At 63.9% G+C, this 13741-nt stretch overlaps 3 protein-coding genes across 4 annotated transcripts; 1 reads left to right on the forward strand and 2 right to left on the reverse strand.

The window, feature by feature from the left end:
* Positions 1-778: 778 nt before the first annotated feature.
* Positions 779-2870, reverse strand: LOC114000305 (sulfotransferase 2B1-like). The gene is made up of 6 exons (XM_027744557.2): positions 2732-2870; positions 2003-2211; positions 1687-1813; positions 1518-1612; positions 1264-1444; positions 779-1187 (listed from the first exon to the last, which is right to left on the reverse strand). Exons 1-6 carry the CDS (start codon positions 2868-2870, stop codon positions 1072-1074), a joined length of 867 nt encoding a protein of 288 aa, XP_027600358.1. The 3' UTR covers positions 779-1071.
* Positions 2871-3346: 476 nt separating this feature from the next.
* Positions 3347-8357, forward strand: DPEP1 (dipeptidase 1). Of its 2 annotated transcripts, XM_039384468.1 has the most exons (11): positions 3347-3686; positions 4080-4214; positions 5328-5460; positions 5948-6080; positions 6167-6317; positions 6400-6469; positions 6806-6982; positions 7064-7148; positions 7226-7301; positions 7427-7562; positions 8061-8357. In XM_039384468.1, exons 2-11 carry the CDS (start codon positions 4096-4098, stop codon positions 8235-8237), a joined length of 1257 nt encoding a protein of 418 aa, XP_039240402.1. In that variant the 5' UTR covers positions 3347-3686; positions 4080-4095; the 3' UTR covers positions 8238-8357. The 2 variants fall into 2 exon arrangements, with proteins under 2 accessions (XP_039240402.1, XP_027600374.1); XM_027744573.2 differs by lacking the exon at positions 3347-3686 and having other exon boundaries at positions 4036-4214.
* Positions 8358-9446: 1089 nt separating this feature from the next.
* Positions 9447-13539, reverse strand: CHMP1A (charged multivesicular body protein 1A). The gene is made up of 7 exons (XM_027744574.2): positions 13456-13539; positions 13247-13266; positions 12662-12739; positions 12236-12382; positions 11903-12031; positions 11606-11793; positions 9447-10890 (listed from the first exon to the last, which is right to left on the reverse strand). Exons 1-7 carry the CDS (start codon positions 13460-13462, stop codon positions 10869-10871), a joined length of 591 nt encoding a protein of 196 aa, XP_027600375.1. The 5' UTR covers positions 13463-13539; the 3' UTR covers positions 9447-10868.
* Between the last annotated feature and the right edge of the window lie 202 nt (positions 13540-13741).

Consider the following 13741-nt stretch of genomic DNA (forward strand, 5'->3'; position numbering starts at 1 on the left):
GGGGGGGAGGAACAAGCTCCCACGTGCAAATACCCCAGGAGGGGAGATGGGCAGGGGGAGCATCCAAACAGGATGGTCAGGACACTGTGGCCCCCTCCCAAAGCACTGGGGAGAGCCTGGGGCAGGATGGGGGGCATTGGGGTGCAGGGGTCAGGAAGGGGTGCACTGGGGCAGGATGGAGGCAGTGGGGTGCAGGGGGCTCCAGGGGAGGGGATGCACTGAGGCAGGATGGGGTGTATCAGGGGGCAGGGGGAACTGGGGTGGAAGGGACCCTGGGAGGGGATGCACTGAGGCAGGATGGGGGAATGCTGGGGTGCAGGGGGCATCTGGAGGGGTTGTACTGGGGCAGGGTGGGGACATCAGAGTGCAGAGGGCACCAGGAAGGGGTGCACTGAAGCAGGGTGGGGGCATTGGGGTGCAGGGGGCACTGGGAAGGTGTGCACTGGGGCAAGGTGAGCAGATGTTGGTGTGCAGGTGGCATTGGGAGGGGCTGCCCTGGGGCAGGGAGACTCCAGGGGTGGAGGACCCTGGGTGCTGTTGAAAGAGCTGCCTCTGTGTCCTGGGCTCCGCTGGCAAAACCTGTCACCTTGCTATGACCCCCCACAGAGCTCAGCACCCCCCATGAGCCTGGCACCCCGCCACAGCCCGGGCTGGCTGCCTGGCCATTGCTCCTGGCTGCTGATAAGGTCCCAAAGGAAGGGTCCCCACCCCGATGTGTCCCTGATAACTCCAAGGCTTCCCGCTTCCCGCCTGACGCCCGTGGGAACACACGGCCTGCCTGGGAACGGCAATAAATATTTATTTCCGCAGGGCAGGATAGGCGGAAAGAGGGGTCACGGCCATGTGCCCCTGCCTGGAGGGAGTGAGGCCACAGGGAGAGCCACAGTGCACAGCTGGAAAAGTCCCCCATCCCCAGGGAGGTGGCACAGTGCCATGTCCCCCAGCCCCGTGGGAACCCCTTGCCCCAGGTGACATCTGGGGGTGTGTTGTGGGGTGCCAAGGGGTGCCTATGCAGAGTGCTCCTGCTGCAATGATTCTAAGCAGGTTGGGGTGAGTGTCCCCCCAGGTCCCTCAGGCCATGGGCCACTGCGTAGGCAGCTCCACATCCCCCATCTCCTCCTGGTAGCGCTGGTTAAAGAGGGCATTTTGCTGGGGAGAGAAGTGGTCGCGCCAGTCCCCGACCACACCTGCGGACGGAGGGCAGAGGGAGTCAGGGATGCTGCCCCTGTACTGCCCGTATCCCCCCAGGCCCTACCCCCTCACCTTTGCGCATGAAGCGGCCCTGGCTGTGGTCCATGATCTCGGGGGGGATGAGGGAGTAGTTGGCCATGGCATTGTCCCGCATGGCGGCAAAGCTGCAGTGCTGCTCCAGGGCTGCCAGCGTTCCCGGGGCCAGCGGGCACCCCAGGAAGGTGCTGAGGCGCTGCGCTGTGCCACACAGGTCCTGGGGCAAGGGCATGGTCAGCGCTGGGCACCGGTGGGGACAGGGACAGGGATGGGGACACTGCAGGGCTCACCTGGTGCAGCTCCTCGTAGGTGACGTAGAGGATGTCCAGGAGGTGCCGCTGGCCCAGCCAGCCCTTGACGTGGTCAAACCAGGAGCCGTAGTGCACTGGGGGGAAGGCAGGGAGTGATGGGGGGCCCTGAGGCTGAGTCCCCCCTGCCAGGGACACCCCCAGCCCTTACCTGTGCCCTCGAGAAACTGCGTGAGGAAGGCATCAAAGGAGCCAGGGTCAGGCAGGAACTTGGCCAGGCGGTGGAAGTGGTAGAAGGAGACAGCGACATCCTTGGGGTTCCTGGCCACATAGATCACCTGGGGGGGGGACAGTGTCACCCCCACGGTTGGGAGGATTCTGCTCCACCTGGCTCAGAAAGCTCCTGCTATTTCCCCAGCTGTGGGAAGCCCCATGGGTTCAGGATGTCCCTGCGCGGACCCCCCCAGGCTGTCAGGGATCCCCCCAGGCCATCAGGGATCCCCCCAGACCATCTGTCTCCCTCTCACCTTGGCCTTGCTGCGCTGCAGGGCAGGGGCCAGGACGTGGGCGGGCATGTGGGTGGTGAGCAGCCGGGGGGTCTCTGTGTCCCGCAGAGCCTCCCGGCAGTAGATCTGCTCCAGCCAGGGAGCCCGCTCCCAGTTGGGAATGGTCTTGGCTGGGCGGGCGTCCCCAAGGCTGAACATCAGCGTCAGGATCTCCTGCATCCAGGTGGTGCCTGTGGAGGTGGGAGTCAGGGCAGGGCCAGCTCAGCATAGGGCAGTGCATGGCGTGGCACCACGGCACGGTATGGAATGGCATGGCTCAGCACAGCATGGCACTGCAATGGCACGTGCCATTGGATGGCACAGCATGCTGTGGAGCAGATCAGCACAACTTGGCTTGGCATGGAATGGCTCAGCTCAGCCTGGCCTGTCCTGTCCCATCCTGGCCAATCCCATCCCAACCTATCCTGTCCCATCACAGCTCAGCTCGTCCCAGGGCAGCAGCTGGGATGGCAGTACCATGTGGCCCCCCTGGACCCCCACAGAGACACCACTCTGGGGCTGGAACAGTGTGGGGCAGCAGCACAGGGTATTCGGGGGGCGGGAGCCGCTGGCCAGGGGTCCCCACGCTGTGCCAGTGGTCCGGGTGTCCCCGAGCCCAGCCCCCTCCCAGCCCCGGCGGTAGAGCCCGACCCGCGCCCACCCTCCAGCCGGAGGTCTCCAGCGCTGTCCCCGTGTCCCCCCGCCCCTCACCCGATTTGGGGTAGGTGGCGATGAGCACATCGGTGGGGCGGAAGGCGAAGGCAGCGGCGAAGCCGAGGGACTCCTGGGTGTGAAGGTGGCCGGGCAGGGCGATGCCCGCGAAGGTCTCGGTCACTTCCATGCGATCCATGGCCCGCCCGGGTGGGACGCGCCGGGCGCCGCTTAAATAGCGCCGAAAGAGGAAGCGGCCCCGGCGGGCGGGGGGCTGGACTCCCCCGGCACATTCCTGCCGGGAAGCCGAGAATCCGGCCGCACTGGGGCCATCGACGGGAGAGCGCTGCTGGCAGGGGCTGGAGACACCCGGGATGGGGTGGGATGGGATTGGGTAGAATGCGGGGGGGGGGGGGAGGATGGGATGGGTTCCTGCATGCCCAGACCCACAATCGCGTCCAGGAGAGTCGGGGGAGCCGGGTCACCTCGACAAGGGCACCGGGAAGCATTGCCGGCCACAGCAGCCCACGGTGACCCTGAGAGGTGCCAGTCCTGCACCGTGCCCCACCCTGGGCTCCCCACAGCTGGCACCACGCAGCAGGAAGGGATTCCCATCCCAGCCCACACCAAGATGAGGTGGCCAGCTGGACCGACCACCTCCACGTGGCTCCTTGCCATTCCCAGCAGCCCCACCAAGGCCTTGCTGGGAAGGACACCACAGCCCCCGTGCCAGAACCAGCTGGGATGCTCAGTCCCCACAGATGACGGTGCCTCAGTTTCCCCTCAGGATGCTTCAGGGCGGGGGATCCCAGCACGCGTGGAGGACCATCAGCAGCTCCACACCATGGCTGTGCCACCCCGACTGCTGCCCCCGGCATGTGGCGGCTCCGGCGCCGTGGTGGGGGGTGGCTCTGGGGTGGCTGGAGCCCATCCCAGCCCTGCCGCCGCACGCAAGCTGGAAAACATAATTCAGAGCCGTCGCAGACAGCAGCTGCCTGAGCGTCCCAGGGCCAGGGTGAGCGGGGACAGGGGTTCCGGGGGTGCCGGGGGTGCCTGGGGTACCAGTGCTAGGCTGGGGGTGCCCATGGATGCCAGTGCTGGGGAGGCAAAGGCGGGGATGGGCCTGGCACTTTCCCAACCACAAAAAATCTGGGCTTTATTAGAGGGGCTGGGAGTGTCACCGTGGCTCAGCAGAGAGGCCCCGGCACGGCACAGCCACCGGGACTGGGCTGAGGGAGGCTGTGGCCATGGAGCACTGGCACTGCCAGGCGGGCACAGGGCACCCAGGGAGGGGCGACGCCACGCTCCTGGTTATTCATTGACGGTGGGAGGGGACGGCAGGAGCAGGGCAGCCATCCTGGTGCATGTGCTCACACGGTGGTGGCAGGTCATCCCTTTTCCTCAGCAGCATCCAGCAGGAGAAGATGTCGGACAGGAGTGTGTGGGTACTGGCACTGGCACTGGCGCTGGCACTGCCCTGTGCTGGGCAGCAGTACCGGGAAGAGGCTGAGCGCATCATGACCACCACGCCAGTCATCGACGGGTGAGCAAAGGTCGTCTGGGCCTCAGGGTGCCCGGCTGCTCCAGCACCCTGGGAAAAACCCAGCTGGGAAACCCTACTGGGACAGGCCGATGGGGGATTCCTGTGCTGGGCACCTCAGGGCTGTGCAGAGACAGGGAACAATTTTCCCAGGGGATCCCTGTGCTGGGCACCCTGGGGTGTGCAGGGACAGGGGACAGCTTTCCCAGGGAATTTCCATGCTCAGCATTCCTGGGGCCATGCAGGGCAGCTTTTCCAAGGGATCCTTGTGCTGAGCACCCCAGGGCTGTGCAGAGAGAGGGGACAGCTTTCTCAGGGGATTCCGTGGGACCATCTGTGCAGCTGAGGGGATCCCCAGGGCAGTGCAGCCCAGCAGGAGTGGGCAGGGTGCCAGGAAGTTGGAGTCAGGCTTCCCCGCGGGAAGTCCCTGCTTGGGGCAAGTGAGTCAGTCCTGTGGAGTTATGTCTTAAGGGATGTCCCCAGTCTGTTCTCAGGAGGTTCCAATCCCCCACAGGAACCCCCTGTGGCACCAGTGCTGTGCCACAGCAGTCACTGGAAGAGGGAGTGGGGCAGGGGGAGCCAGGGGTGTGGGACTGTGATGCAGGGGGAGAAGTGGGAGCCAGCCTGTGGGCCTTGCCCACTTCCCCAGTGGCACTGCTGGGTGCAGGATAAGGGTGACAGGATGTCCCTGCAGTGGTGACATCCCACAGAGGAGATGGTGGTAACGTCCTGCCCGAGGGATGCTGTGCTGGCTCCCTGGGTACAAGGGCTCGTGGGGGATGGGGATGGAGGCTTGGAGGGGTGCACAGGAGGGTCCTCCAGGAGGTCCCATGTGGGGCTGTCCCCACATGGGCTGGCTCCTGTTTGGAGCTGCTTGGGTGGCTTTTGGCAGAGGGGTCAGATGAGTGGGTAGATGGCAGGAAGGATGATGGATGGATGGATGGATAACAGATGGAAGATGGATAGGTGGATGGATGGATGGAAGGATGGGTGGATGGATGGATGAATGGAATGACAGCCAGATGCAGGGACTGTGTGTGCAGCCAGCCAGGAAGCTGGGCAGCAGGAGGGCAGAGGACCAGGCTTCCCCTCAATGCCCATCCCTGCCCTGCCCAGGCACAACGACCTGCCCTGGCAGCTCCTCAAGAGGTTCAACAACCAGCTGAGGGTGTCAGCAGCCAACCTGACACTGCTGAACGACACCCACACCAACATCCCCAAACTACGCCGCGGACACGTGGGCGGGCAGGTGGGATGGCACAGTGGGGGGGGCACCGGGGCAGGTGCTGGGGAGAGCAGGGGGCACCAGGGTGTGCAGGGTCACCAATGAGGGCACTGGGGAGGATAGGGGGCAATGGGGATGACAGGGACACTGGGGAGGGCACTGGGGCAGGCAGGGGTCCCTGGGGTGGGCAGGGGCACCAGGAAGGGCACTCAGATGGGCAGGGACAATGGGATGGGTACCAGGGTGGACACCAGAGTGGATAGAGGGCACTGGGAAGAACACTGGGGTGGGTACCAGGGTGGGAAGAGGTCACAGGGGTGGGCATGGATACTGGTGAGAGTACTGGGAAGGACATTAGGTCAGGCAGGATGCACTGGGAAGGACACTGGGATGGGCAGGGGCACTGGGGAAGGCACCGGGACTGAGGTGGGTACTGGGGCGGGCAAGGGCACCAGGGTGGGTGGCAGCGGTCCCGGGTCTGTGTCCCCATGCTGATGGGGTACCTGGGCAGTTCTGGTCCGTGTACGTACCCTGTGAGACGCAGAACAGGGACGCGGTGAAGCGCACGCTGGAGCAGATCGATGTGGTGCAGCGCATGTGCGACCTGTACCCAGAGACCTTCGAGTGCGTCACCGACAGTGCTGGTGAGGGGGCACGGGGCTGGGGCATGGGGGGCTGGAGGTGCTGGTGTGCTGTGCCCACCCCACCTGATGCCCCCCACCCTCCACAGGCATCCGGAATGCATTCCTGAGCGGGAAGGTGGCCAGTCTCATGGGGGTGGAGGGCGGCCACTCCATCGACAGCAGCCTGGGCGTCCTGCGCACCTTCTACCGCCTGGGCGTGCGCTACATGACCCTCACCCACAACTGCAACACTCCCTGGTAGGACCCCGGGCATGAGGGAACCAGGATGGCATGGGGGGTGTGGTCAGGTGGCTGCCCTGATGCTCTCCCTGCTCCACAGGGCTGACAACTGGTTGGTGGACACCAAGGAGGAAAAGCCGGTGCACCATGGCCTCTCAGCCTTTGGGAAGGTGAGGAACAGCAATGGCAGCAGTGCCCAGGAGCAGTGGCTGAGGGGGGACATGGTACTGGCACCCACCAGCTGGGTGATTTGCCCTGGGTGCAGTGTCCTACCCATCCATAATCCATCCATTCTCCATCCATCCACCCATCCATCCATCCACCCATCCACCCATCCATCCATCCATCCATCCATCCATCCATCCACCCACCCACCCACTCATCAGTCCCATCTGCCAAAAGCCACTCAAGCAGTTCCAGCTGTGGGACAGGTTACTCCAGGGGACCCTCCCATACCTCCCTCCACACCCTCATCCCTGTTCCCATCCTGGTCCCTGTCCCTGCAGACGGTGGTGGAGGAGATGAACCGCCTGGGCATGATTGTGGACCTGGCCCACGTCTCGGTGGATACGATGAAGGTTGTGCTGAACATCTCCAAAGCCCCCGTCATCTTCAGCCACTCGTCTGCCTACGCCCTCTGTGCTCACCGCCGCAACGTGCCCGACGATGTGCTGCAGCTGGTGGTGAGCAGGGGCATGGCCAGGGCAGGCCAGGGGACACTGGGGGCTGTGGGGGGCCATGGGGCTCAGGACTGTTTCCTCCAGGCCTCCACGGGCAGCCTGGTGATGGTCAACTTCTACAATGACTACGTGACCTGCAAGAACACAGCCACACTGGCTGATGTTGCAAGTGAGGTGGTGTCCAGGTGGGTGGGGCGCAGCAGCGATGCCCCTGTCCCACTCACCTCAACCCCCCTGTGCCCGCAGACCACATGGACTACGTGAAGAAGGTGGCCGGGGCCCAGTCTGTTGGCTTTGGTGGGGACTACGATGGGGTCACACGGTAAAGGGGGTGATGGGTGCGGGATGAGCTGTGCTGGTGGGGCGGGGGGGGAATCTCCCCTGTGCCCTGTGTGGGCAGTTGGGGGGGTACAGGGGTGGCCCAGCTGTGAGCTGTGGGTGGCACAGGCTCCCCACTGGCCTGGAGGATGTCTCCACCTATCCTGCACTGGTGGCCGAGCTGCTGGCAAGGAATTGGACAGAGCAGGAGGTGAAGTTGGCCCTGGCTGAGAACCTGCTCCGGGTCTTCAGCAAGGTGGAGGAGGTGAGTGGGGCATGGGGAGCACTGGGATGCACAGGGCAAGCAAGGGGACAGTGGGAGCACAGGGATACTTGGGCCATGGGGACACAAGGGGCACTGGGTACACTGGGCACAGGGATGTACAGGGCATGGGGACACACGGAACAGGGAACACATGGTGCACAGGGGCACTTGGGGCATGGGGACACATGGAATACGGGACATGGGGGACAGGGACACTTGGGGCATGGGGACATAGGGAATAGGGGACACATGGGGCACAGGGACATTTTGGTCATGGGGTCACCTGGGGCAGCAGAGACAGGTGGAACATCAGAACTTGTGGCATTCAGGGATTTATGGGGATGTGGTTCATGGTTTGGCACTGGGACACACAGAGCAGGGGATGAATGGACATGTGTGGGATGGCATGGGGCGGCACAGGGATGTGCAGGGTGGCAGGGCTGTGTGGGGCCCAGGCACTGCCCCTCGCAGCAGGAGCCCACCTTATCCCCACATCAGGTGAAGGGGACCCTGCAGGGCACACCTGCCCACGAGACACCCATCGCCTCCGAGGAGCTGGACGGGACGTGCAGGACCAGCTACGGGTACTCCAATGGCTCCGGCACAGCCCGGCTCCTGCCCGCAGCCCTGGCACTGCCGCTGGCACTGGCCCTGCGCCTCTCCCTGCTCTCTTAACATCCAGCTGCCACCGTGGCCCTGCCGCCCTGCCACCCTGCCCGGGGGCTGCCGGGTTGGGCACAATCCTGCAGCCCTTCCTGCCGGAACCATCCGCACAATAAACCCGTGGCTCGAGCAGTGCCGGCAGCGACTGTCAGTGTGGGACCTGCGGGGACTCAGCGCCCACAAGCTCCTGGTTGGGATGATGAGCCACTCTGGCATGTCACGGGGCACCCTCGCGTGTCATGAGCCACTCTGGCATGTCACCAGTTGGGCAGAGGAGTAGGGTCCCGGTGGGTGCCCTCCCCGGGCACCAGGACGCCATAACTGCACCGGGAGTGACACATCCCGGCAACACCTGGCCAGGGCGGCAGCGCTGCCTCCGCAGGATGCTTCCATTAATCATTAGTTAATTAATTGGCTACTCAATTATCTCCTTAGCAATTTCCTCTCACATTCGGGAACAGCCTGTCTTCGGAGCGGAGGCGGAAGAACAGACAGGAGAAGGAGAGCCATCTTCCTGTGGTATTCAGGATTTGGCTGGGGCACAGAGCCCTCTGCCAGCCCGGCACGGGGAGGGGAATGGGGACACGGAAGAGAATGGGGACGGAGAAGGGATGAGCACGCGGAAGGGACGGGAACAGTGAAGGGATGAGCACGGGGAACGGACAGGCACGGAGAAGGGATGGGTACAGCACGGGACGGGAACAGGGAAGGGATCGGAGCACAGAAGGCTGCACCACCAGCCCCACAGCCCCATCCCCGCCTGTGAGGCTGCTGTGGGCAGGTGCCGATGGCAGAACCGGGGTGTAGAGCACTGGGGGTTCCCTCGGTGGGCTGACAATCCCAGGATATCCCCTTGGAAAGCCCGGCTTGTCCCCACGAGGGCCAGAGAACGGCACAGGGAACTGGGCCGATCCAGCCCCGCTGTGGAAGGGAGCTGGTCTCGAGCTGCCTCAGCCTCCCCAAGCTCCTGCTCACTCCGGTCACCCCTGGTTTGGCCACACGAAGGGGATGGGTCCCTGCAGGGGTGCAATGAGCGGTCCTTCCCCTCCAGCACTCCCAGAGCTGATACCCTTAGTCACTTCCCGGCCCCTGGATGGGCAGAGGCTGTGGGGGCAGGAGCAGCCCCTTCTTCTTCCTCTCCTCAGCTCCAGGGCAGCCCCTCGGCACCAGGTCCTGTCCCAGGGCAAGACCACAGCCCCGCCCCTGCATCCCAACACACACAGGAGTCCAGGGATTGTTTATTTAAATCCACGAGAGGGGAGGGGCACGGTTTGGGGAAAAAGAAGGCAAATGAGACAAGCTTAAAAAAAAAATCACCAAGGAAACCACGGAGATAGAGCCCAGGGGGGAAGGAGCAGGTCCAGGGCCCCCAGCCCCACAGGAACACTGTGCAGAGGGGCAAGAGCTAGGCACAAATCTCTGGGGTCCCCCTGCTTCCTGCTCAGCCCATCAAGAGGTGACACAAGATCCAAATGCTCTGGTATAGACCAAAGCCACCCCCTCCTCCTCCTTGGCACAGAGGAAGGCTCCGTGTCACCAGCCACACGCTGCCAAGGCCATTCAACTCAGGAAAAATAATCAGAGCAGCTGGAAGTGTTTGTGCTTTGAGTGCCGGGGAGGTGACCCTGTAGCCCCCGAGGCCCCCTCCCCACCCAGAGGTCAAAGTTCCTCCTGCAAGAGCCAAAGGAAACAGCGCTTCCTTCCTGGAGAGCTTCCAGCAATCCAGCAGCTCTGTGACCAGGGGTCACATGAGGGGCACAAACACCTCCAGCCCCAGGGGAAGGTGAAGGGGGATGAGCAGCAAGAGGGCACACGGGGAGCAGCCCCCACTCCCAGCCCAGTGCCAGCAGCTGGAGGGGACAGCAGATATCCAGGAATGAGGCACAGGGAGCGAGGCAGAACTGCTCTGGGATGGTTCAGCATTCCTGGTCACACCCATTGGGCGGGGGGGGACATTTGGGGACGTGTCTGCAGCCACCACAGCTGCTGCAATCTGCTCCCAGTGCTGGACATGTGTCCTCACTGGTCCAAACTGGAGGTCAGGGCCAGGATAATCATTTCCAGCTGGCAGTGGCTGGGGAGTGTGTGGATTGACACGCACAGGGCTGGGCAGGAAGGGTGCTCCAAAGGGCACTTCGTGGTATGGGGCTGGGGGGGGTCAGCCTGGTGGGATATGGGGACAGTGACTGGGAGGGAACGGATTCCATGGTGTCACCACCCCTTCCTGCAAGGCACTGACCTCCCCAGACCCACAGCCAGGCATAGGGCTCTTCCCACAGGGAATCTCCCTGCTCCTCCCTTATAGCTCCCAGGGAACCCACAGCGCAGCCCCAGAACAGGGAACATCAGAGGAGTTGAGGAGCAGCACCCCGAGACCAGGAGAGTCCCCTTAGTGTTCCATCAGCAGCGGGACATGGGGCACTGCCAAGCACCAGCAGCACCCCCCAACTTAAACCCCCCTAAAATCAGCCCCAGCAAAGCGTTCCTCAGCCCCGCCGGGATCGGCGCCTGCCCGGGGAAGGGCCGTCACCCCCAGAGGAACAGTCTCGAGGCAGGGGGGGCTGGGGACGGTGGCGGGAGGGGGTCCCGGCCCCTCCCCCCGCGGCCGTTCCAGCGATGCCTTCGGCAGGGGCCGCCGGAGCCTCAGTTCCGCAGGGCAGCCAACCTGGAAGGGAGAGCAGGAGAGGGAAGGGAGTCAGAGCAAACAGCCACAGCTCGGCAGCACCAGTGTGTCCAGGCAACAGATCTGCCTGGGAACCTCCCAGAAATTCTGCTCTGGAGCCACAGCTATGGCGGCTGAGGGTGAACTCAGGGCGTCCATCATGGACACAGCAGAGGCGGCGTGGAGAGCAGATTCCTTACTCCTCTTCTCCTCCTGGTCTCTCCTCCAGACTCTCCTGGTCCCCGTCCCCAGGTTGTCCCCCCTCCTGGTCCCTCTCCCTGCGCTGTTCCCACACTGCAGCCCCGGGGCTGTGCCCAGATGGGCCCGTGGTGCTGTGTGGGGGCAGGGAAGGAAGAGCAGCAGCTCCTCCTGGGGCAGTTCCAGGCAGAGCAGCTGTTCCAGAGCCGTCTGCAGGGCAGTGCCAAGTGCTCCCTGAGTAGAGCATCTGCCTGAGAGCGAGTGTGGAGCAGGGGGGAGGTCTGTCCTACCCCTCTCCCACCCATCCTACCCCTCTCCCACCAGTCTTGGCCCTCTCTTATCCACTGTCCAGTGCCAAACCCACCCTCTTCCCAGGCCACAGTGGCCCCACAGCCTTGAGGACTTTCTCGAGCATGAGGGAGAGGGCTCAGCCCCCTGGGATAGGCCAACTCTTTCCCTTCTTGCTGGTGAGGGCTCCCTGGAAGGACTAGAAGTGCCCAGGAGCCAGGAAAGTACCAACCTCCGAGACAGCTGGTCCTCCTGGGAGCGCACAGAGCTCTCCCCCACGGCCGAGGCCCCCTCTGGCAGCTGGCTCAGCTGGTCCATGATCTCCAGCCCATTCTCCTCGGCAATCTGCACAATCAGACTGTCCACCTGTTCCTGTGGCGTGCTCAGCGTGGTGGCAGAGCTCATGGAGTCCTCCATGACCTGGAACACACACAGCCCTGTCACCTTGCACAGCTCCTCCACCCTGAGACCCGGCGGGGATCCCACCAGGATCCCACCCTCCCTGTCCCCCTGGGCCCCCGTCACTCACCGACGTGTGAACATCCAAGTTCTGCACCTGCTGCTCGAATTTGTCCATCACTGCCGACACCTTCTGCAGGTCCATGGAGCTCAGGGCCTTGTCCAAGGCCTTGGTCACCTGAGCCATGTTCTTTGTCACCTGCAAGAGAAGATTTCTTCAGGGCTGCCCTGAGGGCAATGGATAAATCCGAGCCCTGCTGTGAGGCCCTCCAAGATAGGATGAACTGACCCCACCGGGCTTGGTGGGGTCACTCTGGGGGACGGGGGAGCCCAAGGTGTTTGGATGCAACTCCAGGGAGGGGAAGCTCCATCCTGAATCTACAGATTCCCCCGAGGCTCTTACCCCCTTCATGGTGACGGCTGTCTGCACCTTGGAGGCCACGGCATCCACCCTGGATGCCATCCGGAGCCAATTGAGCCCCTCATTCTTCTTCCGGATGGCATTCTCGGCATAGACCCGGGCACATTCCACGTTCTTCTGCTGCAGGGCCTGGGACACAAGGAATCCCTGCTCAGAGACCCCCCCCATGGCCTCAAACCACCACAGTGGGGGGTTCCCAGCAGGGAACAGCTCCCCCAGGAGCTGGGAATGCCCTGGGTCAGGAATTAAACCCCTCCTGGTGTTGCTGGATGTGCCACGTCCCCCTGGCAGATCCACGAATAGAGGGTGGGGAGGGGACCTGCCCCTTTCCTGCCCCCCCAGAGCAGGAGTGAGGATCTCCAGCTACCCCCATGGAGCTGAGCTCCCCCAGGATGGACCCCTACCCACCTTTTTGACCTTAGCTTGCTCAGCCTTGGAGTCCTTCTCAGCTTTCTTGGAGAGTTTCTCCAGCTGCTTTGCTGTAAACTGGGGAAAACAGGGGCAGAGTCATGGGATGCATCAGGTGGGAAGGGACTTCAAACACTATCCAGTCCCATCCCTGCCATGGGCCGGGACATCATCCACTAGCCCAGGTTGCTCCAAGACCTGTCCAACCTGGCCTTGGACACTTCCAGGGATGGGGCAGCCACAGCTTCTCTGGACAACCTGAGCCAGGGCCTCACCCTGTTCCTAGGGCAGGATTTATCTCCGTATCCCACCCTACCCACCCTCTGAAGTAGGAACCATCCTCCCGTGTCCTAGTCCCAGTGCCCACCCGGCCCAGCCCAACTACCTCCCGCCGGCCTCTGCTGCCCGACCCACTGCCCGTGGCACCCCCGGACACTCCCGCGAGTCGAGGCTCCTCCCGTGACGGTCCTGCCGCAGGAGGAGCCCCGATGAGGCCGAACCAGCGGTGGAACCGGCCCTGGGACCGTCTCGGGACCGGCGAGACGGGATGGAGAGGAGGCGGAGGGGCCGCCGCTGTGCCCTCACCTTCAGCTGGAAGAGTGTGTCTGGAAGGGAAGGAGAGCACAGCGTCAGCGACACGGCCGGGACCGGGGGATCGGGGTACCGGAGAACCGGGAGCCCCACCACCGTGTCCTGGCCCTCGGTCTCAGCTCCTGCCTCCCGCCCTCAGCTCCGCCCTCAGGCCCAGCCGCAGCCCCCCCGGGAGCCTCCAGTACGGCCCAGCCCCCCAGTACCGTCCATCCTGTCCCGCCGCCGCTTCCGGGTTCCTCCGCCGCTTCCGGGATCCGCATCCACCGCTTCCGGGGGACGCGAGCCGAGTCTCGCGAGAGAGACAAAGCCGCAGGGGCGTGGGGGGTTAGACGGGAGGGGGCGTGGCCACTGGTATGGAGGCGTGGCCAATGCACAGATAGGCGTGGTTAAACATGGGCGGGACCATATCTCGGGGCGTGATCACACATCGGGGGCGGGGTCCGGCTGGGACGGGCCGGCACTGTCGGGACTACAGAGGGGCGGGGCCAT

Source organism: Pipra filicauda, unplaced genomic scaffold (genome assembly GCF_003945595.2).
Source record: "Pipra filicauda isolate LSUMZ 115617 unplaced genomic scaffold, ASM394559v2 scaffold357_size738173_pilon, whole genome shotgun sequence".
In the NCBI taxonomy this organism is placed as follows: Eukaryota; Metazoa; Chordata; class Aves; order Passeriformes; family Pipridae; genus Pipra; species Pipra filicauda.